General features: G+C 46.0%; 1 protein-coding gene across 1 annotated transcript in view; it reads right to left on the reverse strand.

The window, feature by feature from the left end:
* Positions 1-26,142, reverse strand: part of PLXNA4 (plexin A4) — a 456,388-nt gene that overhangs the window by 132,689 nt on the left and 297,557 nt on the right. The window contains exon 5 of the mRNA XM_050892199.1: positions 21,195-21,295. Coding sequence (XP_050748156.1) covers positions 21,195-21,295 — 101 coding nt within the window. The remainder of the gene's footprint in view (positions 1-21,194; positions 21,296-26,142) is intronic.

Here is a 26,142-nt window from a genome sequence, read left to right on the forward strand (position 1 = left end):
CAATGAGCCACACTGCAGAATCCCTGTCCCACACTGATCCTCCCTCCACTAACCTGTTAATTGCTTTACCTGCAGTACGTGGATTTAGCTACTTTGGCCATAATGATGACGACATGTTCCTGCATGTACAGCCTGCTATTAAACAGAACTTTATTCAGACTCATGGGCAAATGGCTAGTAGCTGGGCAGTTGTTCTTGCTCATCCCATGGCTGAATGGGTGCCAGTATGGATTAAAATCTTGCTAGCACTATAACTTCTTGTATTTTCAGTTCACCAGAACTACAAATTACCAGCACGGCTGTAAACTAGACCTTGATCTCCAGTGGATGCTTGTGATTACCTTTAGAAACTGTCTTCCCCCAACATCAACTTTCTGATTACTTTTTTCCTTGACTTGATCAGTTTTGCCCATTTTTTTCTTTCTTTCCCAGTAGGAAAAAAAACCCACATTTCCGAAGTGCTATCAATAGCATGCATGCAAAATACCTTTGACCAAAGCCCTGGGTTATTTTATCAGATGTCGAGGAGAAAAAGGAATGGCAAACAGCCCAGAGCACTGATCGGAAAACCTGGTTCAGCTTATTAATTTGAACACCTGGCATTGGCCGTCTTGTGCAGCAAGGTCCATAATATGGATTCCAAATAATTAGAGGAAGATCACGGGCAGGTACAGACCTTCTGCCTTCACTGAAGCAGCCAGCTCAGGCACACTGAGTGGGGGATGCTGACCTCAGATATATGTGGAGGCCTCATTTCTAGTCAATGATTCAATATCTAATTAAAGTATGTGCAGCGCCCACGTAGTGATTTGTTGGTGTTGCTCTAAAGAAGCATCGGTTGGACCAGCACTTTGTGAGAAAGCAAATCCCTGTTCCCACCCAGCCATATCCTACTCTCTGGTCTGCAAACAGCCCCTGAAATACAAATTTTATTTTTTATGTTTCTGTAACAACCTTGAACTGTTCCCTCTGATTTCATGGGTACACTGATGTTTAAAGGAAAGAATTAGGGATTTCTGTCCATGGCCTTGCAAAGAAGGAAATGGATGAACTCGGAAGATCAGCCAGACACGGGAGCCCTTGTTCCTTCCCTAGGCACAAGACACGTATGCTGCAAAATTCAGAGTAGAAATCAGTACATCAGATGAGTGATAGTGCCAGTTTGCAATGACACATATGTGGACCTGGGTGGAGGCAGGGGAGAGTCAGAGAGCTTCAAAGATATTTAAAAACTTAACTCCTTTGGAGCAATAATTATGGTGCATCTTGAGAAACACACTCCAGCTAGGGAGCTTTTCTTGTAACACGGGGTGAAAGTCTGTGCTACCAGTTACAGGGACTCTACAGGACTGTAGAGTGCTGGGCGATGCAGGCAGTCAGTGCCTATTTCTATCCTGCTACCAGGTCGTTTTATTTTTTCTTCTAGCTTTCCTCTGTCCCTTCAGACACAGCTCTATCTCAGTTTGTGTTTATAGATTTCTTTCCTTACTTTCACACTCAAATCATTAGCAATTATCACATACAAAGAAAGGGGATCCTCAGTACCAAGAAGTTGATGTCTGGAGGTAGCTGTGAAAGAGGAGCCAGCAGCAGCAAGCTAGACCTCTCTTTGGTACAAGAAACTTATCTTGTTAAAATAACTCTTCCTCTATTCCCAGTCTGACCAGAATGGATACCCACCAACTCAACCAGCCTGTCCATCCCAGAGCTCACAATGCGCACAGCTCTCACATGACAAGGTGAGATGCCCTAACATCTGTATTCAGGTATTTCTCAAATCTAGGAGGAAATAAGTCTCAGATCCAGAAGGATCGATTCAGTAATTCCCTGAAAACTGTGCGTAGCTCAGGGATTTCTCCACCCTCCGGTCTCTCATGACCTTGTCACAATGACTGGCAGGTTGGATTTTAGACGAGCTTGTGGCTGTGACATTGACACACCTCACGCCGGAATCGTTTAGATGACCGGATAATGTTGTCATTCAAAATCCGTCCTTAAAGCATCACCCATCACACATGCAGAGGAAATCCATAAATCCAGCACATGTCCTCCCTGTATGCCTGGAGGAAGCAAAACTTTTGAGTCACCATTTTTCAGAATGTACAACCTGAGATCTACAGGAGAAACATCACTTGCCCATCGTGCCTTAGTGGCAGAGTTTTAAATGGAAACCAAGAATCCTGGTGCCTGGTCCCCAGGGAAAAGACCACTTCATAATAGGCTCACCATGACAACACTGATACAAACTTCATCAACTGCAATCAAAGGCAAGAAAACAAAGGATGAGACAGAGGGAGACAGCAAAAATGACTGACTCGAGATGAGCTGAGCACACATTTTAATGGGTATTTGGACTCCCCGCTGTTGCTGCTGAAAGGCTTCTGCAAGGATCTTGGCTTCCCCTTCATGCAGTTACTGAGCTAATCAAACACAATTCAGCCTGGCGCTGGACTGCTGTCCAACAAAAGCCGCAGCTGGTGAGAGGGAGATGGAGTTTCTGAGCAGGACCACGGGGTGGCTGAATGGAAGAGAAGCCCCTGCTCCAGGCAGCGTTGGGCAATTGCCAAACATTGTCTTGCTCCAACACCATGCCAAAGAGCCAAACCAGCCAACCATGCCAACATCAGAGCCAAAGCCCGCTCCAAAGCACGCTGGGCAGGGTGAAGAGCAGTTTAGCAACTACATGCCTACAAAGAGCTTCCGGACACATCCTGGCTGGATGGGCATGGCAAAGATACTCATCACACTCTACATCAACTGCACTGTGATTACTCGGTGTCGTGCTAGTAAGGCCACAGATCAAGGGGCATTTATTTAAGAGATGTGCAAACTGAAGCTTGAGAAGCACTTGAAAATGCAGAAACAGAGAAATAGCTGCAACAAATCAGCCCAAATATCCGTATAGCCATTCGTTCTGTCTCTGACTCCAATAGCAGATACTTGGGTGGAAAAAATAATAGAAGAGAGATTACAGAGTGAAACTTCTCCTGGTTTAAACTCCCAGCTTCCAGCAAGCAATGACATGGGGACTGTCTGACCTGGAGCCTGCAGTGATGTCATTGTATTGAACAGCTCTCAACAGATCTTCCTTTCATTAATTTGTCTAATTGCTTTCCAGACAGTTGTATTTCTGGCCTCTGTAATGTGCTTCACAATGTTGCACAGATGAATGACACATTATATGAAAATGTCCTTTCTTCTGTTTGTTTTAATATTCCACTTGATAATCTCATATAAAGTTCCCTACATCTTGTGTTATGAGAAATGGTGAGTAATCATCTCCTATTCACTTTCTTCATTACACTCATGATTGCCTGGATATATTATAGCCCTCTCAGTCATCTCCCCTTTAAGATGAAAATTGCCAAGTCACACAATCTCTCCTTGTATAAAGATCGTTAGAAACCCGTGTTCCTGCTTCCCACACTTCCCACCGCCTTCCTGGGTCGACTATATTTATTTTAACTCTACATGATCAAAAGTGCCCAGTGTACACAGCATGGGAGAACACCATGGATCACCACATAACGATACTCTCTGTTGTGCTCTCCATTCATTTCCAAAACATGCCTCGCATCGTACGCATTGTTTGAGGTTTGTGGAGAATTACCCAGGCTGACTTCACCACCTCCTTCGCTACAGCCGGCCACTGAACACCTCGAGGTGCAGCCGTCTGCTGCCTCTGTTGGTTAACCCTGCACCCATCAGCCCTGAGCTACACTTGCCATTTTATTACTCTGACACTCAGGTTTGTATATTCCTTCTACAACTCCTCGCAGACTTTTTCACTTTTGACAACCCTGAAAAACCCTCTGTCACCAGTTATCTTTTCTGCTTCACTCTTTACCCATTTTTAGCTCATTTATAAATACACCAAACACATGTAGTCCCATGGACCCCCCTTGGGTATTCCATCCCCCTATGATAACTCTTTATTCCTGATCTTTATTTCCCATCTTTGAACTGGTTACTAATCTATCATCAGAAGACTCTTCTTCCTGTCCCATGACAGCATAGTTTAAAATCTTCGCTATGGGAAAAGCATTAATTTCTCTGTATTAACCACATCATCAATATCATGTGGACTTTGATTTATTTAAAGAACAATAATAGACTTGTGACACCCACGCCCCTCCCCCAGCATGTCATATGCTTTTTTTTCAGTCTGTTCTTAATCATGGTTCAACCAAATTGAAAGGTAAAAAAAGTCAGATTTCTAGATTGTAGTTCTTGGACCCTTCATTAGTCCAACTTAAAAAAAAAAGATGATACATTTTCCACCTTTCATTCCTCCAGTATCAAGGCCAGCGTAAGCAATGAGGTGTATAACAGATTTAATAACTTGGCAATTTCATATCAGAGTTTCTTAAAGATCTTTCAGTGAATATCACTTTTATGCTCTAAAAGCATTTTTTACTAAACCTTTAGTGAGAGACACTTCAGACACCTTGTGCCCTTTAGAAAGTAAACTTCTAGGGGAACCTTGTTAAATTTTAATCATTCATTTTTATGAGGTTAGCATTGTGTTTCCTATGTGGGCTGCCTTATGATTGTTTTGCAATTCACACCATAGAGTTAGTGATCCTTTTTATTATTTTTTCCTTTGAGTACAACTTCCAATTTTGAATAGTGTCTCTTTACCTTGCTGTCTAAACAGGCTTTTTAAAAATTTTTTTTCATTCGCTTTTACCGTCTTTCAGGTCTTTTTTCGTAGGTCATATAACTTCACAATCAGCCTCTTATATGATGTCTTTATGCAGCCTCCAGGACACCATGAAGCACTTACCCTTGAGGCTGCTCCTTTTAACAAGCTTCCTCATTTTTATGTTTTTTCCGCTTTGAAGTTGAACTTCACTGTAATTTTTATTTATTTATTTTGCTTCTACAGGACACTGAATTTGAGTACCATGTGGTCACTCTTACAGAGCAATGCATTGATAGCTGTACCGTGCAGCACATCCTGCAAGTAAATCCTAAGAGTAAATCCGGACTTGTTTCTCTTTCAGTGGGTTTACGGGTATGAGCTCCAAGAGTTGTGACATTCACTCGGTGCATACGAGGCCACTTGAAGTCTCTCATTACCGCATTTTCTGCCCTCCCAACCTTTTGGATTTCTCTCAGCATGTCACAATCACTTTCGCCATCTTCAAGTGGTCAATAAACTAGCCTTAACACCGTTCCCTTCCCTAGGGATACCTTGTCACTTGTGCACAGATTGACCCTATTTTCTTTCTTTGATTTTGCATTTTCTTTAACATAAAAGCCCTTTCTTTACCATTTTGGCCTTCTCTGTCATTCCTGTGTGATTTATGCCACAGATGAGCTTCCTTCTATTAAGGTTTTGGGCTCTGTATCCTATTACCATCTTCATTTAAAGCAGACTACTAGCATGTGCACAGGAACAAGTATATGTTTAATTTTGTCTGATTGCTTATTTTCATGTTCCCTGATTAAAAGGGGCATTTGTTGGGACTGATTTTTGCTGTTTCTTACCTGAATTTTATCAAGTTCCAATCCAACCACTTTTCAAGGATAAAGGCATATTATGACTTCACCTTTAGACAATTAATTTTAACCTTCAAAACCTCTTTCTCGCCTAATTTTTATTTAACTAGCAACAGCCAGGTTCCTTCCTGTGTCGGCTCCCGCTCTTTGAAAAGGTTTCCTTATTTCTTATAAACTTTTCCTACTCTGTTTTCTTAACTATGCATTGAAACACTGTCTCTGTGCCTGGTTTTGCATTTGAGAAAATGCTTCTATAAAAATCTTGATTTTTAGCCTGTTATCTTAACAGCTTGTGTCTTTCCTCCAGGATTTTCCTCCTACTGTCTCCTTGCCATTGGCAGCTGTGGCAACATCCCATTAGTATATGAAACAATACTAGGAAACATTCTCTGATCCTGGGGCCAAATGACATGATCTGATCACATTCATGCTACTGAACTCTATTAACTTCCAGAACACCTAATGGAAATCCTCCCTGACCCATTTGATTCCCAAACATGTCCAGGAATTGTATGAAGGAGTGATAGCTGGCCCAAGCCAAACTATATTCTAACAACCTTGCAGCACAGGTAGTTGTCTTCCAGGACCTAATAACGTTCCCTGGAGTTATTTTATTTACTACTACAAATATACATTATACAGACCAGGGCCCCAGGATTCCTTCCGGTGGAGTCTGTCTGGATGGCCCACGGGATCTGTCATGTCTCTTCCTTGCAGGCAAATCTCTGATCATTCCTCGTTGTCCTCAGAAACACAGCTACATGTTTACCTGCTGACCAAATCTCCTACCATTCAGCTTGTTTCCCTCTGTCATGTGTGATCTCTGCCCCTGAAGACATGTCCTTGGCACGAGGGGCCACATGGATATCATCTAGGTGGAGACCTTATTTATGTGGTTCTTCATCCTTTCTCCAACTGTTAACCACACGTTACAAGGCGTTCCTTCCTCTTAAATTTGCCATAAGGGAGCATCCCTCCCTCTAACCTGATGGTGGGATCGCTCTATCATGTTGCTATAAGTTGCATCAGTGAATTTCCGTGTCACCTCAAGCCCTTCCAATCTGACCACCTTGATCCCAGAAACCAACACTTCTCTCTAAGGACCATGATCTGCCAATACCATTTGCACCTATGTAACACCTGCCCATGGGGCAAAAGCTGATGCTCTGTGTCATGACCCAAAGCCCCACTCCCTTCCTGGAGACTTGGCAAGCCAAAGGAGCATTAAGATTGTGATATCAGCTGGAAAATCTGAAGTCCAGAGGTAGCAGGGGTGGGATTAAGATGGTAGATTGAGGCTCTTAAATTTATGTGTCAATCTTTAGGTGTGTGAGCTGACATCTGAGCTCCCTAGACAAGGGATTTATTCAATACAGTCAGCAGAGCCCGGAGAACTGATTCACCTACTGTAACACAAGGGCTCTGTTCTGTTGACCACATACAGGGTATCCAAGACAGCCACCTGGGGTTGGCAACTGTGACACAGGACCTATGGAGGACTTGGTCAAAGCAAAAAAAGGCCAACAAATGCCTGCATTTTGGTAACTGAATGGAGCCTCATATCTACTTTAGGGTGAGCTGTGTCTCTCTTTAGACTCCACTAACTGTACAGATAGGGAGCAGGATCTCCTTGCGCTGTAATGGGGTCTCAGCACCCAGCTTATATGGAGACACGTGCATACACAGACGTGGCAGGTCACAGTCAGAGTCCTAAGCAGAGCTGAAAAGGGACGTTAGCTCTCCCACACACAAAGCACAGAGGTGGAAAGGACCGCCTGATTCACTCAGTGCTTCTGCAAGCAACCCCTCCATAGCAGCTTATACAGAATTGTTATCAAGCTTTATCATAAAATCAGCTATATTTTTAGCACTCACTAATCCCAGTGGAAGAGTACTTCAGACACTCATTCTCTTCCTGGCCAGAAACCTTCTTCTACCTTACACACTAAATGCCCAGTTTATATTCATTCCCTCTTGGGCCAAGACTATCCACACCTTAAACACCCTTTCTCTTTTGTAGGCATGTAATCCCTAAATCTACACAAACAGTGGTCCTACCTCTGACCATCTTTGTTTTCTATACTCATTGAGACCCACGCAAGTCTCTTCTTGCCCAAGCGGCTCTGCTAGCCCTTCTGAAAGCCTCTCCTAGCTCCAAATTTTGTTTTTTCCCAATGCAGGCAGAAAAGTTGCAGTATCCTAGCCTGGTACCTTAGGCAAAAGAAACTCCATAACATTAACACTGTAAAATGTAGATCAAGTCAATGGGGGAAGACACCTCATCCACATTTCCATCCTAGAGAGATACGTCTGTCTGTCTACCAATGCAATGACCCTGTGCCTGCTCTGGAGTCCCTCCAGGGTTATGCCAATGAAACCCCGATCAGATTTTCTGCTCTGTTTGCATCCACGCTGTTGGAAAAAGTGAGCTAACCTTCATGCCAAGTATCCCAAGGGGGTAGCTGCAGGAGTGACAGGCGGGCCAACAAATTCCCATCTACTTTCTGAGAGATGTTTCATCTGCAAATAGCTCTGACATGACAGAGACAAGTTGCTATTTCAGATATTTAAAGATATGGTATAACACTGCTTGGCCTTAATTTTGGGCTTCAGCAAGCTATTGATTTTTTGATTCTTTATATTATGTTAATGATGTCATGATCATATCAGAGCAGCAGTGTACTCCCATAAAGCTCCAGAGTGCAATACTTAATAGATACTGTATTAATTGACTTTGCTATAATTCATTGGACGCATGTTTTCACTCTGAAGTTGTGGGTTTTTTTTTTTATTAACAGTAAATTCCCTAAACATCCAGGCAGAGTGAAAAGTCAAAGCATTTATTTCTCCTCTTAGTTTTTAATTTGGGAATGGGGGTAGTGGGGAAGGCTGTCTTCTTCAACTCACCCCAATCGATAGGAGATTAAGTATAACACTCAATAACTCAACTGATATGTTCCTGAGCAGCTCAAGAGGCAGCCGAATGATATTTTGTCAATTGGCCAGATGAGCTTATGCTATGGGTCGGCTCTCCTTCCCTTCTCACCAACCCCTCCAGATCCTCCATCAATTAAAGCTGGGAGGGAATCCTCAAGGTTAGTTTTTTGCCTTTGGTCCTTGAGAGCAGAGAGGGGACCAGAGAGCAGAGGCTCACTGTTGCCCTAACAGTACTAGTAAGAATTAAGTCCCTACCATGCAGAAAATCACATTCATGTCTAGGTATACTGAGACCCTACCCAGAGAGACTGTAGAATTCAGATCCATACCTGAAAATAAATTTTATGAGACAATGGGCTTAAGATGGAAAAAACATTCTACTTTCTGGGTTACTCATACACTCAAAGTTATTTACAAGCTTGTTTGCAGGATTGGGACTGGGTGAAAATGAGGAAGGGATCAGATTGATTCGTTCTCATCCACGTTTGCAGTTTCTCTTCTCCCTTAGAAAAGCACAGAGCTAAAGCTCTTGGCAAGCATCCCAACGTCATCCTCCTACCATTATTAACTGGATGGCTCTTTAGAGGTGCTGGGTGAAAGAGTGCCAGGGAAGCCTGCAAGGAGTCAAGAAAAGCCACCTCTGGCCCAGCCACATCTCAGTGGTAGCTCCGACAGAGATGTTCCACTCTGATAACACTTTATCAGGCCAGGCAAGCTCTAAGAGACAAGGAACAGACAAAATAAGAAAGTGTTATCTGAACTGAAATCCTACCCCCTTGCCCTGCACTAAATAGTCCAGCACTTATTTGGCAAGGCTGGCTGGCATCCCTTCCAAGCTGGTGTTGGAGGCAGGATGCATCTGGCTGCCTGTTCCCAGCTCCTGGGGTGCCAAGGGAAAGGCCAGCTCATGGGGGCTCCTGTCCCTCTGCTGCAGCTGAGAAAGTCTGCAGACGAAACTTGCATCTCTTTGTGGTGAAGGTTGGGGGTCTGCAACAAAACGAAAGGAGCCCTGTTTTCTTGTGGTCATCTCCCTACCTCAGCCCTGAGCCACAAGAGTGGGGCCCTGTTAACAGAAGTGAGAGACTAGAGAGGCCTCACTTCACCCCCTTTCCTTCTCCATCCAACTGCAGGCAAGGCTGCATTTCAAACACCTGAAGCATCTTGGCCTCCTTTCTACTCCTGCTACCGAGGATCGGAGGGAGGGGAGAGAGGATGCAACCGCAACCAGAGGACAGCCTCTTGCAAAGACTGGGTTCCCAAGGTCCTCAAGGGCCAGTGCCCAGCACTGTCAGGCACCGCAGTACCTCTGCACAGCTTGGTGCATCTCGTGGCTGGGTTGTGCATGCCACTCCTATTTGCGAGAGGGAGAAGATCTAAATGAGGTCTTGCCATTTTCTGCTCTACTTTTTCCTGACTGCTCCAGCCTTCTGCCCTCCTCCCCAGACCTAGGAATCAAGCAGGGATGGAAAAAGGAGAGAAGCAAACATATAACAAACACCCCCGCCCACCCCTGCAAAACGTGCACTTAGCATCTGCACCAAGCTAACAAGGGAGAAGCCTTCCAGGCATGGGTGAGCTAGATTGAGATTATTTTCTTAACATGTCTCAATTAAAATGTAGATCTCCTTTACTGCCTGGGGCCAGAGGGGCAGGAGGCATTGGGAATGAGATATGGGAGGGAGAAGCCAGACACAGGGGCGTTTGTTTCATTCTTCGCTGTCCTGCCTGCCTTAACCCTTCTGGTGCCACCTCTGCTCTAACAGCCAGACAAGGCACAGGGTGATTTGGGTATGTTCCTTGGGTTAAGCAAGGAACTACACGTCTGTTTGCACCTTGCCATGTCTACTAAGGCTCCTTCTACTTTAATTAAACAAATCCAAAACTTACTCAGCCACTGGTGAGATGAAATTATAATCGTCGTGCTTTATAGCCAGTACTGTCTGGGAGCCTGCAGTCATCAAGTCCAGCTCCCTACAGGACTTCTGCAAGCCACTCATCGTCCAAAGTGCTTTAAGGCTTTGGACCTCACAGCCGTCTGTGAGATGAGGAACTGTTACTTCTCTCCTACAAACAAGGGGCTAAAACACAGCGAAATTAAGGATTGGAGTCATTGTAAGTTGGGCATTGTTTGGTATAGTCACTTAGGTTTCCCCAATAGCTACTAAAAGAAACTGGCATTTCCAGAGGGTAATTCACCCCACTGCCTTAAACACCTCAGGGTTAAATTGAATGTGTTCAGAAAAAGTGCCTCTCTTCCCTGGCTGCTGAGACAAGAAACCTAGTAGTAGATGAGATAAATCCGATCCTAAGTAACTTGTCTAAAATCATGCAAGATATCTATAGCAGAGCAGGGAAATTAATACTGCTCTCTCTTGCCTAAGGAAAATTCTGTAACCAGTGGATCATGCTGGCATCCCTTTCTAAATGTACCAAGGGGTCCAGGACTTGTTTTTCCCAGTCAGAAACTGCTCCAGATCTTGTCTCACAACAGTGCCTCAGACCTTCAGCCCACACCAATTCCCACTTCCTCATGTTATTCACAACCCCTCCAATCCCTTTAGCCAGGTTAGGCAGAATCATCCTTCAGCTCCTCCATTCTGTCCCAGTAGACCCTTCAGCATTTCTGCTCCTCCTCAACGTATTTCTCTGCCCCCAACTATCTCTTCAGTCTTTGCCACAAGATAACCAACAAAAAGACATGCTAATTGCTGGTGCAACTTCCTAGGCAGGGAAGCAAATAGTGGAGGAAAATAATCAGAAACCTGCCCTTCCTTCCATTAGCAGGGGCTGGTGCACGCTCTATTACAAGATACAGCCACGCCTGCTTGCAGTGGGGCTGCCCCATGTCCCTACAGTATATAAAGAAGCCCATAGCCAGTGGCAGAAGAAATCCACAGCCAACACGTCTGTTCTTCACTGTGAATTTGGCCTCCCCTGCAGGAGGATGGCAAGAAAACATGTTTTCTTTGAATATCCTGGTTTCTTGCATCCAGCCATGTTAGCCACTCCAGTCTAGCTCTGGCTCCAGGGATGAGATTCTATTAAAAATGCACCCGTTACCCCGGCAGAAATTAATTTGGTCCAATCTGTTGGGCATTGGAACAGGAGGCAAGAAATATTGTTCCATGTCCAGATCTGCCACTCATCTCTCATATAACTGCAGCCCTGGCAATGCGCCGTTTTTCCTGCTCTCCTCTGTGGCTGACCTGCACTGGTGAGCCCAGCAGAGAGCTGCAGCCAACTGACACTCAGGCTTGCTCCTCGCTGCTGGGGCAATCGGTGGGGTTCATTTGCAAGATGTTTTACTTGAATGTTGTGTTGTACGTGAGGGAGGGACTTCTGTATCTCCCCACAAGGCCAGAGATCAGGCTGTCATCTGGCTCCTGTAATTCATGGTGCTAAAACATCTGCGTCTGTCTTGGTAGATGGTTCCTGCTATTGATGGTATGCTATTCAAAAGCTGCTGAAGGACATATCTGAAGTGGAAAACGATGGAAGACAAGATGTTCAAGAAAACAGAACGATGAGTTGCTCAGAACCACTCACTAAACAAAAGAAATACGTATATTGCTGGGGACAGGAAGAAGAGACAATGCTCGTAGCAAAGCAAGGATGATCCCACAAAAAAAAAAAAAAAGCCCCACAGCAGGATGAGATAGTTAGCTTCAACCTCAGAAGTTCCTGTGAACTCACACAACCTGCCTCTAGGACCACAGTACTACAGGGAAGGGAGATAAAATCTCCCTGGTACAGAAGCCAGCCGGGAAAGGATCTACCTCTGCACCTCTGTTTGGGGAATGAGCGCAGAGGGGTGTGAGAGCAACAGGTAGAATTAGAGGCTGGAGACACACGTACTGGTGGCACGTGGGGGTATTTGGTGGCAGGTCTCTGATTGTGGGAGTGTGCAACAGAAGATGATGGCGTGTATTTATGGGTAGGAGTGTGTGTGTGTGCAGATCCACGGAGAGAGTGAGTCTGAATAAAGACACACCTTAAAGGTTTACTGTGCTTTTCTTTAGGAGGAAGAGCTTCCTGATCCTCCCCCCGCCCTGTTCCCTTCTGAGACCTGTCACAGGTTGAGGATGATGAAATGTCACAGAAGAAACAGTGGAAGTGGAGGGCAGACGTACCCCCCACCCTGGGGAGAGCTCGTCTGGCATGCCATTTTCCTTCATTGGCAGATCATTGGCTGCAGAGGCACCAGGGAGCATCTGACAGCAAGACAGAGAGCTATTCCCTACAAACAGCCCAGCAACTGAGACAGAGTTTCCCAAACCATCCATATGTCATGACACTCACTGAGTGGCACAACTTTGCAGGAAACCCTAGACCTGCTTTATTGCAAATTAGGACCTTGGAGGACTTTAAAATTCATGGGAGGAGTGAGACTGGTCAAGCTGCAAAACCCAGACCCGGGTTCTGGCCGCCCTGAGAATATGTGGGGAGAGGACATGCCAAGCTGAGGTTGGGCTCTATTTTATTGCGCACACACAGGCGTCTAAAGTCACTTGAGATGTCCTCAGGAGCCCAGCTGGTCCCCAACTTATCCTCCAGAGGAAATGGGTCTCCTGTAGACTCTGTGTCATATTTACCAGCCCCCGCTGAACATCTCAGATACCCCAGGCACTCCAGTTGCAGCAGAGAGCATGGATGGGCAACTGAATTAAGTTCCTTGTGTAAATAAAACCACCTGTATTTCAAAGTCTCCTTATGTTCTCCATGCATCTGTGTTTAGGCACCTGAATTAAGTCCTTATGTTGCTACTCCATATCTAGGTCTCCTTGCTGGCTCTGTTAACTTCCACTTTATAATCTAAGTCAGGGTACACTCCTTCCCGGTGGCAGCCCTGTAACTTTGCATCTCAGCTCCAGCGCACATCTGACAAGCTTTCTAAGCTGATCAGAGTGGTCATACAGCCTTCCCCTGTCCCTGTTCCCTCCCTAGCTGTTACCCCAGATACATACTGTGGGATATCTAGATATGCCACCCACTAGCAGGTAGTGTCCCAGAGCAAGGGCAATGCTGAGATGACAAAGGTATGATGTCCCCTGTCAGGGAAGGCCCCCAGGTACCACTGAGCACCATTATCCCTTTCTCATTGCATGTCCTAGCACATGAGACACGTCTCCTAGCCCACGGTAGACTGTGCTGTGTTTCACATCCAAGAAGAAGAAACCCCAGAGATCTTTCTCTGCAGAGGCTGAACTTTCTGCAATGCTAAACCTGAGCTGCCAATGTTTCTGTGATGGAGACAAATCACAAGTAGGACACCTAACTCACAGGGCTGCATCAGGAGAAAGCTTCTGCTGGAACCCACTGCACAAACTAATTATCTTCCCGCCCCTCCCCACTGCCCTCTAGCAAAATAAGCTAATCAAGGAAGAAGGTTGTTATCAAAACACATTTACCACACGCCTGCGTCTTATGGTCCACAGTGCCCGGTGCTGTCCCCGAGTTGCCTCAGGCAGGCACAGCCACCGAGATAATCAACCTGTGAAGGGCACAGCTCTGCCCTGCACTGCTAGGTAGACCAGAGCAGCAAAAGTGCTCCCAAAAGGGACATAATGACATCTAGGGAATGGAAGGACTTCAGCGGTGCTGGACGCACAGCGTGCAGGTACAGCAATGGGTCAGCTCTCCAGGACTAGTGATCGGCTGTTCTGCTCAAAGGTACAGGGCTGGTTCAGAGTGGTTTATTCAATGTCATCACCCATCTGTAGTGAAATGCGATTCCCAGGAGCCTCCGTTTCACTCGGGGCTTTATTATCATCAATAGGCATGCTCCCCGTCCCAAGAATTTCCTCCTGCTCTCTGGACTAAGAGCCCTGATCTCATTTCAAAAGGCCATTGGAGAGCTGTCACATTTGGGGCTATTTCCTCTGCTCCAAAGGAGAGGCAATGCCTAGGTGCGAAATGATGGGTACTTTAGCTATACCTCAGCAGACAGATTAAAGATTATCTAAGCTCAATGCAGAATGCTTAATGGGCCAATGTCACTCTACAGAGCCCCCCTGCTGTGCACTTCCCTCTGTGCAAAGGCTGAAATGCTATCTCCAGTTTCGATAACTACCTGAGAAGAAGTGGGAATCACTCTGTGCCAAGGCCAATTGTGGGAAGATGACTCCACTTTCCCTTGCTATCAGATGGAAGAGGTTCACAGGCCATGTGCAGGGCTGTCTGACCGCCAGCTGTGACCAGGGAGGAGTCAAACCAAGCGCTGTTTGGAGACAAGACATCTTGACAGCTAGTTCACTCCTACCTTTGCCACCATTGACTGGCAGTGCTAACACTGCCAAACAACTGATTGGAGACTTTAAAACCAAATGAAAGAGTTCAGATTTCCTGCAATTACTTTCCCTCCCAGCATTTATGTATTTCTCCCCATCATGTACCAACAGCATGTATCTGGAAATCTCCTGTTGCAATGAGAAATGCCCCCAGATACCTCAGACACACAGGGGTATTGAACAGAGCGATTGAAGTAGCTCTGAGCTTCCCCTCTGATGGGGAAGATCGGCCCAGCCGGCTACAAGTTTCAAAGGCAAAGCAGGATTTGAGCTGGAAGCCACTTGTTCTTCATGTGGCTGATCCACCTTTAGGAAGATTAGGACAATTGTCATGTACCTTTGACGTGTAGAGGGTCTCCCAGGTATTTGAAGGCACCAAGAGCTGACCCATGGCAAGACAATGCTAAGGCAGGAAAGTATACAGAAAGCTTTTCCTATAAAAAAAGGTCCCAACCATGATTGTGAAGACTTATTCATCATGCCAGGCAAATGCAAGACGCATGCAAATTGCTACCTTACTGGCTGGACACTGGTTTGCACTTTGGGACATAACAGCGTGGGGAGCACAAAGCAGGAACAGCTGAGGCCCTGGTTTCTTGTAGTGGAAGCTGAGGGTCTATAGGATCACAAGCCCCTGCGAGAATCAGTAAATCACTCTTTTTCTCACTATCTGTTAGAGCTCAGAGTGGCACAGGACCGGGTGTGATATTCCACCCTCCTGCCCTGCTGGGTCCCTGAAGCCTAATCCATACAGCCCTTCCCAGTACCCCTTTCCCACGCAGAACTTAAGATATCCTCCCTCCCCTGCACAAGTGGAGGAAAAGACTGGGAAGGAAAAGAGAGGAGGTGAAGGGGAAAAGAAAGAAAAAACCTCAGCCTGAAAGACAGTCACAGTCTTTCAGACGGCAGAAAGTCAAGCAAGAAAAAGACCCTTCAAAAAAGGTCTTATTGCAGCATCTGTAGGCAGCTTAGGTTACCCGAGACTCTCTAGTGATTCAGAAGACTTTGACCAAGAAAGTTAAAGCCAGGGACGATCAATGAGCCTCTGCAAGCAGCATCGCATCGGGTTACCTGCTGAGACGAGACAGCGGGAGCTGCACTTCGTAACTTTTTCTTTTTTTTTTTCCTGGTCTGGCAATGAGTCTGAGCATGGATAACAAACCTCCCTCCCCCTCCACACTAATCCCTCACTCCCTAGAAAACAACTTGTTTAAGTGCCTTTTTTCCTTCATATCACATATAGAAATTAGAATTGTAATTTCTGGGTACACAAGTATCCTGCAGCAACAAGGGAGACGGGAAGAGCTGAAGAGCAGGAGGACATGGAGGCCAACTTCCCAGATACTGGGGCAGGTGTCTGCTGCCAGAGGACAGCATAAAACCCTTCTGAACAGGGCTGTCCTTTTGTGAAGAAACCAAAAAACTCTCATATGGCTTCTCAAGTGTCTCATAAACACCATCTCCGCTGCTGCAGCTATCCAGTTAATCCATGGTCAGCTCAGCCCGAGTAATTGTGCATACCAGATTTTGGTCTTCCCTTGGCTAACCCAAAGGGATCCAGGAAGGTGGCTGGTATGGCCCATATCTATCTATCTCTTCTGTCATTACTTCATTCATGGGGTGAGGATGCCTACAGGAGGCCACTGCATCCTATTCCCATGGTTCAGGAGTAGAGGGGCCTCTTCTGGCACGTGCTCTGCAACTGGGGTGCAACTGGGGTGCAAAGCCAACAGAGCCAGCTCAGGTCCCTAGGTGAGGTTCTTGGGTGCCGGAAGGACACATAAAGGACATGTGCAGCTCCTCACAGATGAGCAGAGGAGTGCAGAGAGCAGAGCCGACTCCTGGCTCTGCTACCTCCACAGTAGGACAGACTGGTGATGTTTAAACAAACCTTCTTCCCTCCTCAGCAAATGTCAGTTCCTCCAAACCAACAGTGTTTGTTGACGGCCTGCTTTGCTCAGTCTCTAGAGCTGGTAAAGACTTCTGGGAGAGAAAGAAATCACAGATGCCCAAATGTTTCATTTTAATGGGGGGGGGGAAAAAAGTAATGCTTCACTTCAGAATGACTTTTTACTTCGAAATTTTAAGCAATTTACTAAAACCTGAAATAAAATCCCAAAATAAGAACTTCTGAGGTCTAAATGAATCATTCTCCAATTACTAAATGGTATCAGCCCCTTCTAAAACAGCTTTCAAGAACATTTCTTATTAAAAAAAAATAATTGGCCCACTACAAGCTGGAAAAAAAAGTTTTGAAATATCACAAGCCCTCCCAGAAATTAGAACTATTTGCCTCTGTGATTGCAACTTATGACCTGCCGGCCAAGGAGTCCCCGTAACAGCAAGGGCAGATCCCAGAAGCAGAAGGAGGCTGGTGCCTAGGGGCTGCATCCTCCCTTAAGGACCGCTTGTGCATGTTTGACTGTTCACCCCAGAATTAGACAAAGGCTACATCATAAGGATGAAACGAGGCAGCACAGCTAAAATCTAGGAGTGGCAGCTAACATAACAGAGCCTGGGACAGGTCCTTTCTGCACCCAGCAAGACCAGCATATTTCCCCTTTATAAAGTGTTGCCTCTCCCTATAGGGACGCTGCTGCTCTTCTATATCCATATATCCCAAATATCCATTCTGCTGGCAGGTGTGGTGTTAAGTACAAACCGGAGACACTGCGCAGGGCTGAAAACTTGCATGGTCACCACATACACATGGTCAGTGCTTGTGCATGTCTGCTCTGGAGCTGGTGCTGGGCCAGGCAGGGATAATGAGGGCTCGTTCAGCTGCAGAAGGGTTTATCCCTCCCCTGGGGGCAAAGAACCTCAGCTATCTCTGCCCCTCTGCATGTGAGGTGGAAAGGAGGTAGGGGAGGGTAATAGTTTGGATATGGATGGAGACAGAAAAAACTTGCCAGGGGGTTTGGAGGGATGTTCAGATATTGGATGGCATCTTTGGACACTGTTGCATCTGACATAGGAGGAAGCTGCAATTCATTTCAGGCTTGGAGAAGACTTTGCTCTGCTCTCATCCCTCTCTGCAGCCCCCCGTTCAGGCTGGTGACATTGCTTCAACCTTGCAACCAGGCAGTGAGTGCCTCCGTGCCAGCTATTAGCTTTTCAGCCTGGTTCCTTCCCCCCCGCTCCCACCCCGGCCCCTTGCCCTCCCCTGGAGACCCATGCAGCAACCGAGCGCCACATTTTCAATTTACACCAACTAAATGATTCATCGCCGCCTAAAGAGGCCTGAACAGAGCCCAGGAGGGGAGCAGAGCTATAGCAGGGAAAGGGGGGGGGGACACAAGATCGAGGCTAAAGATACAGAGATGAAAAGCTCCGGTGACCTGCTCTATATCGGCTCTCCTCTTCTTGGGGCAGAAGCCAATCAATCTTCCCCCCCTCCTTTCCCCTGCAGCCGTCTGTGGGTCTGTCTGTCTCTTTCTCTCTCAGCGGACTCGAGTTTCTCAGTGTAAGGTTAGGACAGCGGAGCTGTGGAAATTGATTCCTGAGCCCTGGCACACTGCCTTTCGCGCAGACAGCCCAGCTCCGCAGGGAGACAATGGATGGAGAGCCATCCACAGGCGTCCCCAGACCTCTCATGTGGTGGGAGCTGAGGATAGCTTGGAAATGGGGGTCTGGGGAAAAGGGTCTGCATCAGCCCTTGAAGTGCAAATCCCAAAATAAGAGAGACCCATATGGGAGAGGCAAAAAGATAGACGCTGTACCCCATCTGGCAGTTTTCACCTGTCTCCCATTCTACCACTGTTCCTCTTGATGGTTTATACCAGAGGAGAACGAAGAGTGAAAAGCATAGCTTTGCCCACAGGCAATCTGGTTTCCAGTACCACTCTACCCCAGGTCTTGCACAGCCCGACTGCCTCCTCCATCCCTTCCACAGAACAGCTCCTACATCAGCACGGCTGGATTCAGCCATGCACTGGAAAGCCCCTGGATTCCTGACTGGGAGGGAAGAGGGAAGGATTAGCGCTCACAAGGGGAAACGCTTAAGGCATATTTCCCCAGAGATCCTTGTGCAGAAGTCATTGACGATGCACCCCACTCAACGAAAAGTCTGTTTATGAATCTTAAGGGCTTCTGATGTGCAAAAAGTTCTAATAAGAGACGTAGTATTATGGCACTCTCACCCTGAATATCCTGCACAGCCAAACCTTGTTGAATGGGATGTAATTGGCTCCTCTGCTCTCCGGGCTACCTAAAAGGATGAGGAAACTGAGACCCAGAGAGGAACACCTGAGGCTGCACTGAAAATCCCTTCCAAACTAGGACTGCAAATCAGATTTCTTGACTGCAATGGAAACTAGGGGGAAGGAACAGACTGGAGTGGGATTTGATAACATTTGCCTTCCAACTGCTTCAAAAAAATCCACAGGGAATTAATCTCAGTGACCCTGCTGCAAGGTACATAAATAAGAGGTGCCTCTCTTTTCCAGATGAGGAAACGAAGGTTAAGTGAGCAAAGGTAGAAGGGCATGGGGATGCTGACGTCAACCAGGTCCAGACTGCAAGGCCAAACTTCTCCTTGAAGGATCGAGTCTGTACGGGGGTTTCTTGTTCTCACTGAGTCGATGCCGCCACCCTTACTCATGACCAGCCATCACATTTCTGACACTCCTTCACAATGAGCTGCTGGGCAATCTGCAGTTGCCTCTGCCCCTTTTCTCTCCTTTTGGAGATTTATTGCTGGATGTATTGATTGCTTGTTGCCACTGACCCTGGATGGCAGGAGATGAAATATCTAGCATTGCTGTGGTACAATCAACGGCCAAATTCATGCTTTCCTATACTGCTTGCACATAGTCTGTGCTGTCCTTCCACTGACAGCAAAACACACAGTGCTCTGTGGGATGGATGCAGAATAAGATGAGATGGAAACGTACTATAGAGCTGTATATCAATTGGAAATATCCTCAGGTCAGCAGGGTGAAAGTTTCATGGGTTCATGCCTACCAGACCACAACTCAGGACTGGTTTGCCAAGGATCCCTTGAGCAATTCCAGAGCCTGAGTCAAGTTTTTGGACAAGTTTTGGGATGGATCACCTAGATCTGATCTGAAATTAAGCAGACTGTGGTGGCTTTGGATGAGGGTCACACAAGCTAAAGAGCATCCACAGAAGGCTGGAATATGGTACAGGTTTGATCCCTTTTCTTCTGTTCCAGAAAGGAGAAGTAGCAAAGAGGATCGCTTCAACTGGATCACTGTCTCCACCAGGAGAGTTTGCAATGCAACAGGAAGAATTCAGAGGTGATCTCAGCGGGAGAAGACAGACACACTGCAATAGCAGGGTCCATCAGAAAAGCCCTCCATCGCTGCCAAGGACACTGTGAGACTTGGAGTGACAGCACCCTATAGAGCCACGCTCAGCTGGAGACATTTCGTTAGACAGATCCAATGCACTTTCCAGCCGCTGTCTCTGCTGAGAGGTTCTTGGCAAATGAGACCATCCTGCCACTCAGAGCCAGGAGCTCAGCCAACCTGACACCTCCCTCTCCACAGCTTTGGCAGAGGGTTCTCTGCGGGAGGAGATCACTAGCAGTGAAGGCTGCAGAGAGGAAACTTCAAGATCAACAGCAGCACTAAAAAGCCTACAGTAAACAAAGCCAAAGAACTAATCTCCCAGTCCTGAAGACACCTGGATCCAGTGCTCCTTGTGAGGCACTCGATAAGCCAGTACTGTAGAATAATGAAATGGTGAAATGAGGTCCTTTCTTGGCCTGTTATACAGAAGCCCAAGAATGTGGATATAGACAAATTTGCTCAGCATCCTGGCCAGATAAGCCAAATGAGCGATTTAGCTCATTTGTGCTCATTTGGCACAGTTGAGATGACCCACACAGGACAAACGCTCGACTTCAGGGTCAACATTTTCCCACAGTGAGAATACAAACCATAAGGTCCCCTTGAAATCTAACTTGGAGTGGATCCCATGATGCTTACAGGGACCTGATTCCTCTCTAAGGGCAATGGAGATCATGACATGTCTGAAAGAGCACAGGTTCAGGTCAGCAGTGGAAAGTTGGAGGTGCTGAGACAAGTGTCCGAGCCAGGCTGCTAGTCAGAACCAAACTGCCTTAAGCAATGGAAACAAGAAGGTAATTGTCACCCAGAGAAGAGCCGCTGGAGGGTTTGATTCAAAGCGCATCAGGGTGGACAGGTGCTTTGCTGGTGCAGTCAGCAGACTGTGGATCAGGCGGTTGAGGAGATCTGACCAGCCTCTACCACCCTTCTCTTCCCTTGTCTTCCAAAAAATGCTTCTCAGTTAAACAAAGTCTCCCCCAGCAAGTCCCAGAGACCTTGCCGGAGGTACCTGGGTGACTCACTGGCTCACCTGGCTCAGCCAGAGACTGAGACAGCATTTTGCATCTCTGCCATGTGTTGTCACAGCCATTGAGGGAAGATGGTTGGTGGAAAAGCAGGGCTGGGATGGTGGCAAACACCAGCAGGTACTTACGTGTTGTGAAGAACACACCATCCACAGTGAGGGTCGCCTGAGCCCAAGCACTCGCTGCAGGTCTCGTACTGGCTACACGACTCCACGGGCACCCGAGTGAGCTGCAGGAGGAAAGGGGACAACCTGTCAGGCTTTTCACAGGGCTCTGCAATGCCCATAATGACTGGATGGAGGTGCCACCCTCCCTGTCCTCTTCCCATGGTGCCTGTCCTCCCAGAGGGACATTCCTGCAGAGCTTGGCAGGCCTGGGGCAGACAGAGAGATGTGGCTGCAGATTGCTCCAGAGTTCAACCTGGTGCAACCCCTGTCCAGATCAGCACTCAACTTGGTGCAACCCCTGCTGAGATCAGCACCTCCCCTGTGGCCTTCCCCTCTTCCACGTGGCCTTTCACACTTCATTGCCAGATGACCTCACTTGCACAGTTTCATTGCCACATGATCTCACTTGCACAGTTTCACAGGGAATCAGCAAATCAGGCAGGCTGTGTGCAGACTGTGGTGACCTGGTACCTTAAGACAATTAAACAACGTGTAACCTTCTGCAGCAAGTTAAACTCACAGGATCTCAACGCTCTCCTACACTCTGGTTGTGGACCCTGTTGCTTCCTGGCTTCCTGTGAGAAATGAGGTCTTGTGATGTCTTTGTCTCCCTCCCATGACCTCCCGCACCACCACTGGTCCCAGGAGAGCGTTAGCTCCACTCCCCATTGCCCGTGCATCTTTCCGTCCATCAGTTGTCCCATCCCCGGAGACGTTTCTCCCAGCAGGAAAAGGACAAAGGCTACCAGCCTGGGTATTGAATGAGCTTGCTGTCACCCTGACTTTGCAGCTCAGAAGGTGTTAGAGGTGGACCTGAAACACCCATCTACTGCCAAAATACTGCATTTTTATTATCTTTTTTTTTGCTTTCTTCCTTTTTAATTAAAGTGTTTCAGTCAGAGATTTCAAAGACAGAAGGGACTGCCTAGCCTGACCTCCTGTCTAAAGGACCAGAGCCTTTTGATTCCTGTTAGGTTTTGTAAGCCCCTTACTTCTTTTGAAGCCAAACATACAATTTGGGCCCAATGACCTGATAGTCTCTTTTCCATTGAATAAGCTTCAGAGAGTTTCTATAATATACACTCAATTGCCAGTGCCTTCACCCCAGCTCATGTCAGCAGGGAGAGTTTATTCCTTCAGATGATGTAGTGTGGTATTATCCTGATGAAACACCACTGAGAACTGCCAACTATAAACTGCAGAACAGTTACTCGTGACAAACGACAAGGGAATACACCCGGATCCTAGTGACAATTTTTTACTTGGTGCAACATTCAAGAGAGTTTGAGCTGTGAAGTGACAGATTAAGATTCATTCTGATTGCATCTGTAAATGAACCAAGAACTGGCTTTTATGTGTAAATATATATCAGGCAAAATTCCAGCTATTTATGAAGACCTTTTCTGTTTGTATCAGAAATTGTCTTCCTAACCCCTATACAGACACTCCACATGGTAGTTGATAGTTTATGAGCAAAAGCTGAAAATCTGTATTTTTACCTCTGGCAGGCGGCAGTAGCTTTAGGAAACTTCAGATAGAAATATGATGGGATTTATTTACCATTGCACCATTGCCAGTGTCGAGTCACCCAAAGAAACCAACTGTGGCTACTGAAAGGTTTTAATGAAAAAGGGACAATGTGGAAAAAAAAAAAAACCAACACAAAAACACCTTTCTCAAATCGAATCTATTGCTATGAGCATAAGGACGTAATCAGGACAGACCACAGAGCAAGGAAAATAAGGGAGCGAGTCATTCAAACTTCTGTAAGTATCAAGAAGTTTCAAAGGTAAGATGGCTTGGCCATGAATGCAATTGTTCCACCTTCCTTAAGTGTCAGGTCAAGAAGGTGTCAACTGTTCATCAAATAGAAATTGTGTGCTCCAAGATTTCACCCAATTAGACTTATGCTGAACCCAACATTCTGTGTTGCATCCAAATTCCCAAAAGAGATACAGTTTTTTACAAGCAGACATCAAGGGGTGGACACTTTATAATTTCTTACGTTGGCCATTGTCCTGCTTTCAGCTGGGACAGAGTTAACTCTCTTCTTAGTAGCTGGTACAGTGCTGTTTTGGATTTAGTGTGAGAATGATGTTGATAACACACTGATGTTTTAGTTGTTGCTAAGTAGCGCTTATCTTAAGCCAAGGATTTTTCAGTTTCCCATGCTCTGCCAGCAAGCAGGTGGCAAGGAGCTGGGAGGGAGCACAGCCAGGACAGCTGACCCGAACTAGCCAAAGGGGTATTCCATACCATAGAACGTCATGCCCAGTATATAAACTGGGGGGAGTTGGCCGGGAGGGGCGGATCGCGGCTCTGGCATCAGTCAGCGGGTGGTGAGCAATTGCATTGTGCATCACTGGGTTTTTTCCCCCTTTTTTCCCCTCTTCTTTTTTTGTTATATTCTTTTTCATTACTATTATTATTATTATATTTCATTATTATTACTGTTAGTATTATATTTTACTTTAGTTATTAAACTGTTATTATCTCAACCCACGAGTTCTACCTTCTTTCCTGATTCTCCTTCCCGTCCCACTGGGAACGGGAGGGGGGAGCGAGGGAGCGGCTGCGTGGTGCTTAGCTGCTGGCTGGGGTTAAACCACGACAGCCATTCCCACCTGTCATCTCCACCTGAGAAAAATATATTGTGAATTATTTTTCCTTGATCACATCTAGCTTGACCATGTCTGCGCTGTGAACATCAGAGTACTTGCAGAAAAGGCAGATAACTCAGTTTTGAAAGACTGTAAATCCGCCATTCCTCAATCCAGATGCAATTGATTGTGTAATCTCCACCTTGTAATTAGAAATTTGTGAACACAGTTGGGATTGGCTATGCAGTTCCTATCCAAAATCCCCTCAGTTTAACATATGGTGCTGCTTGATTTATCCTCATTAGCTCTAGATAGTTTTTCTGAATCTCAGTTTCTGAGCTATTTTACATCTGTCTTACAGAAGTGAGCCTTGGCTAAGAAGTTTAGATCAGAACATGCACTTTTCCAATATCTAGTGATGTTTCGTTTGAATGTTCTGAGTCAAAATTCACTTGCGACTATGATATATGTACAAGAAAAAAGTCCTAGAGGACTGAAATTTGCTATTTCTTCGCAAATTGCTACAAAAAGAGTAGACAAAAAGCTGTCTCTGTAGGCTTTATTATTATTATTATTATTATTTAATTAGCCATCAAAGGATATCCAAGATCCTTTCAGAGGCAGGAGGAGCCTACTGGGAATCCAGATCTTCATCTTTGCAGAAATGCTTCATTTTTGGTGTATTTAGGGTACTTGGTTTCTATAGGACATAGTTTGTATGTTGTGTAGGAGCACACCTTGCTTATGTTGCTGTCCCAGAGAGCGCAGCTATGCTGTATGAGCTCGCACCAAGCTACATCCCACATCCTGCCAAGCACACCAGAGTAGTAGGTGTCCTGGGTCACCATTTGCATTGCTATGTGTTATTCCTGCTGTATGAGACCTTTTACGAGTTCACCTCAAGTAGCTTTATTGCGAGATTAATTAAAATTGTACCACGCTGATAAACGTCTTGGGCTGTAAGTGTCAGACCTTCTAATTAATAAAGAAAGAAACTACAAAAAACAAAGGAGCTGTGACTGAAAGGAAAGCTACCTAGGGGTCATCAGCTGAAAAGAAAAAGAACATCAGGCAAATAAGGAACATCAGAGGTCTTATTTTCCTTTGGAATATAAACTGTAATTAATTCAGCTCAGCTTTCCAAGTTGAAAGTTTTGAGAACTGACCGTGCCCTATGGGAGCAGTCAGCTTTTTATGCTGCCCCTAAAATATCTGAAAAAGAAAAGTCCATGCAGCCTCCCAATTACAGTGCCTTGCCATTATTCACTGCGATGAAGGGACTAGACAGTGCTGAAGGTTGAAATCTCCATTGTAAACCAGACTGTGATTACTCCTTCCACCCCTTCTCCATCCTTGGAATGTCTAACAAACTTTTCAAGGTCATTTCACAACCTCGGTGAGGCTCCCTGCCGCTGGTCTTTCATCGGGGTGGAACTTGGATTCAACATTTTGCAGCAAATATAACCAGGGTTTCAGCAGACAGAGGATTAACAAAAGCAAGGTGTCCTTCATTTTAGGGCAACATGAGCGAGGTTAGAGTCATTTATATTCCTACAGTGGTCACGGCTTAACAGGTATTTTAGCCTCACTGGTTTAGACTAATACATGGATGTATGAAGAGACTGCTGTTGTTTTAAGGGCTTATATCCCATATATGATGAAGCACCTATCCCCATTTTATCAATGAGAGCTGAAGCTGAAAATGAGGTCTCATGCAGCTGAATTAGGTGATATCTAAATGTCTTTGAAGATGTGGACTTAAGGCATCTGAGCAAGTTCATGCAAGAAGTCCAGGAAAGACCTGATTATTGAACACTAAGTTATTAAGTACAACGTATTTAGACCTTGGGTTCATTGAAATACTGAAGAAATGAAGGTAAGGTTCCTATAGATCCCTGTCCACACACCTGAAGGACATGTAGGAGCTGCTATGCCTCCAAGGCTCTGTCCATAGCAGACCAGAGGGACAGATGATCTCTGATCATCTCCAAGGTAGGCAGCATTTCCAAAGCAGCCAACCCACCACAAGATTTCCAAGATCACTGCTGTGCAGTGGAGGGTGTGAAAGACCCAGGAGCCTCACCACTAGCACCTTGTTTGAACAGGGGAGACCCAGGGGTCAGGACCTGTATCCCTCAGGCAGCTTCACCCTCTAGACTGTCCCCTACTCACAGCTATCCAGAGTGAGATGCAATCCCAGAGCCAGGGTCGGACAAGTGGTAAGTAAATCTGATGTCCTTCTCAAGGGCAGCAAGAAAACGATGAGCAGGTCCCGCTGCCGTAGCTGCGGCAGGATTTGAAAAGATATT

The sequence above is a fragment of the Gymnogyps californianus genome, chromosome 1, assembly GCF_018139145.2.
Source record: "Gymnogyps californianus isolate 813 chromosome 1, ASM1813914v2, whole genome shotgun sequence".
Taxonomy (NCBI): Eukaryota; Metazoa; Chordata; class Aves; order Accipitriformes; family Cathartidae; genus Gymnogyps; species Gymnogyps californianus.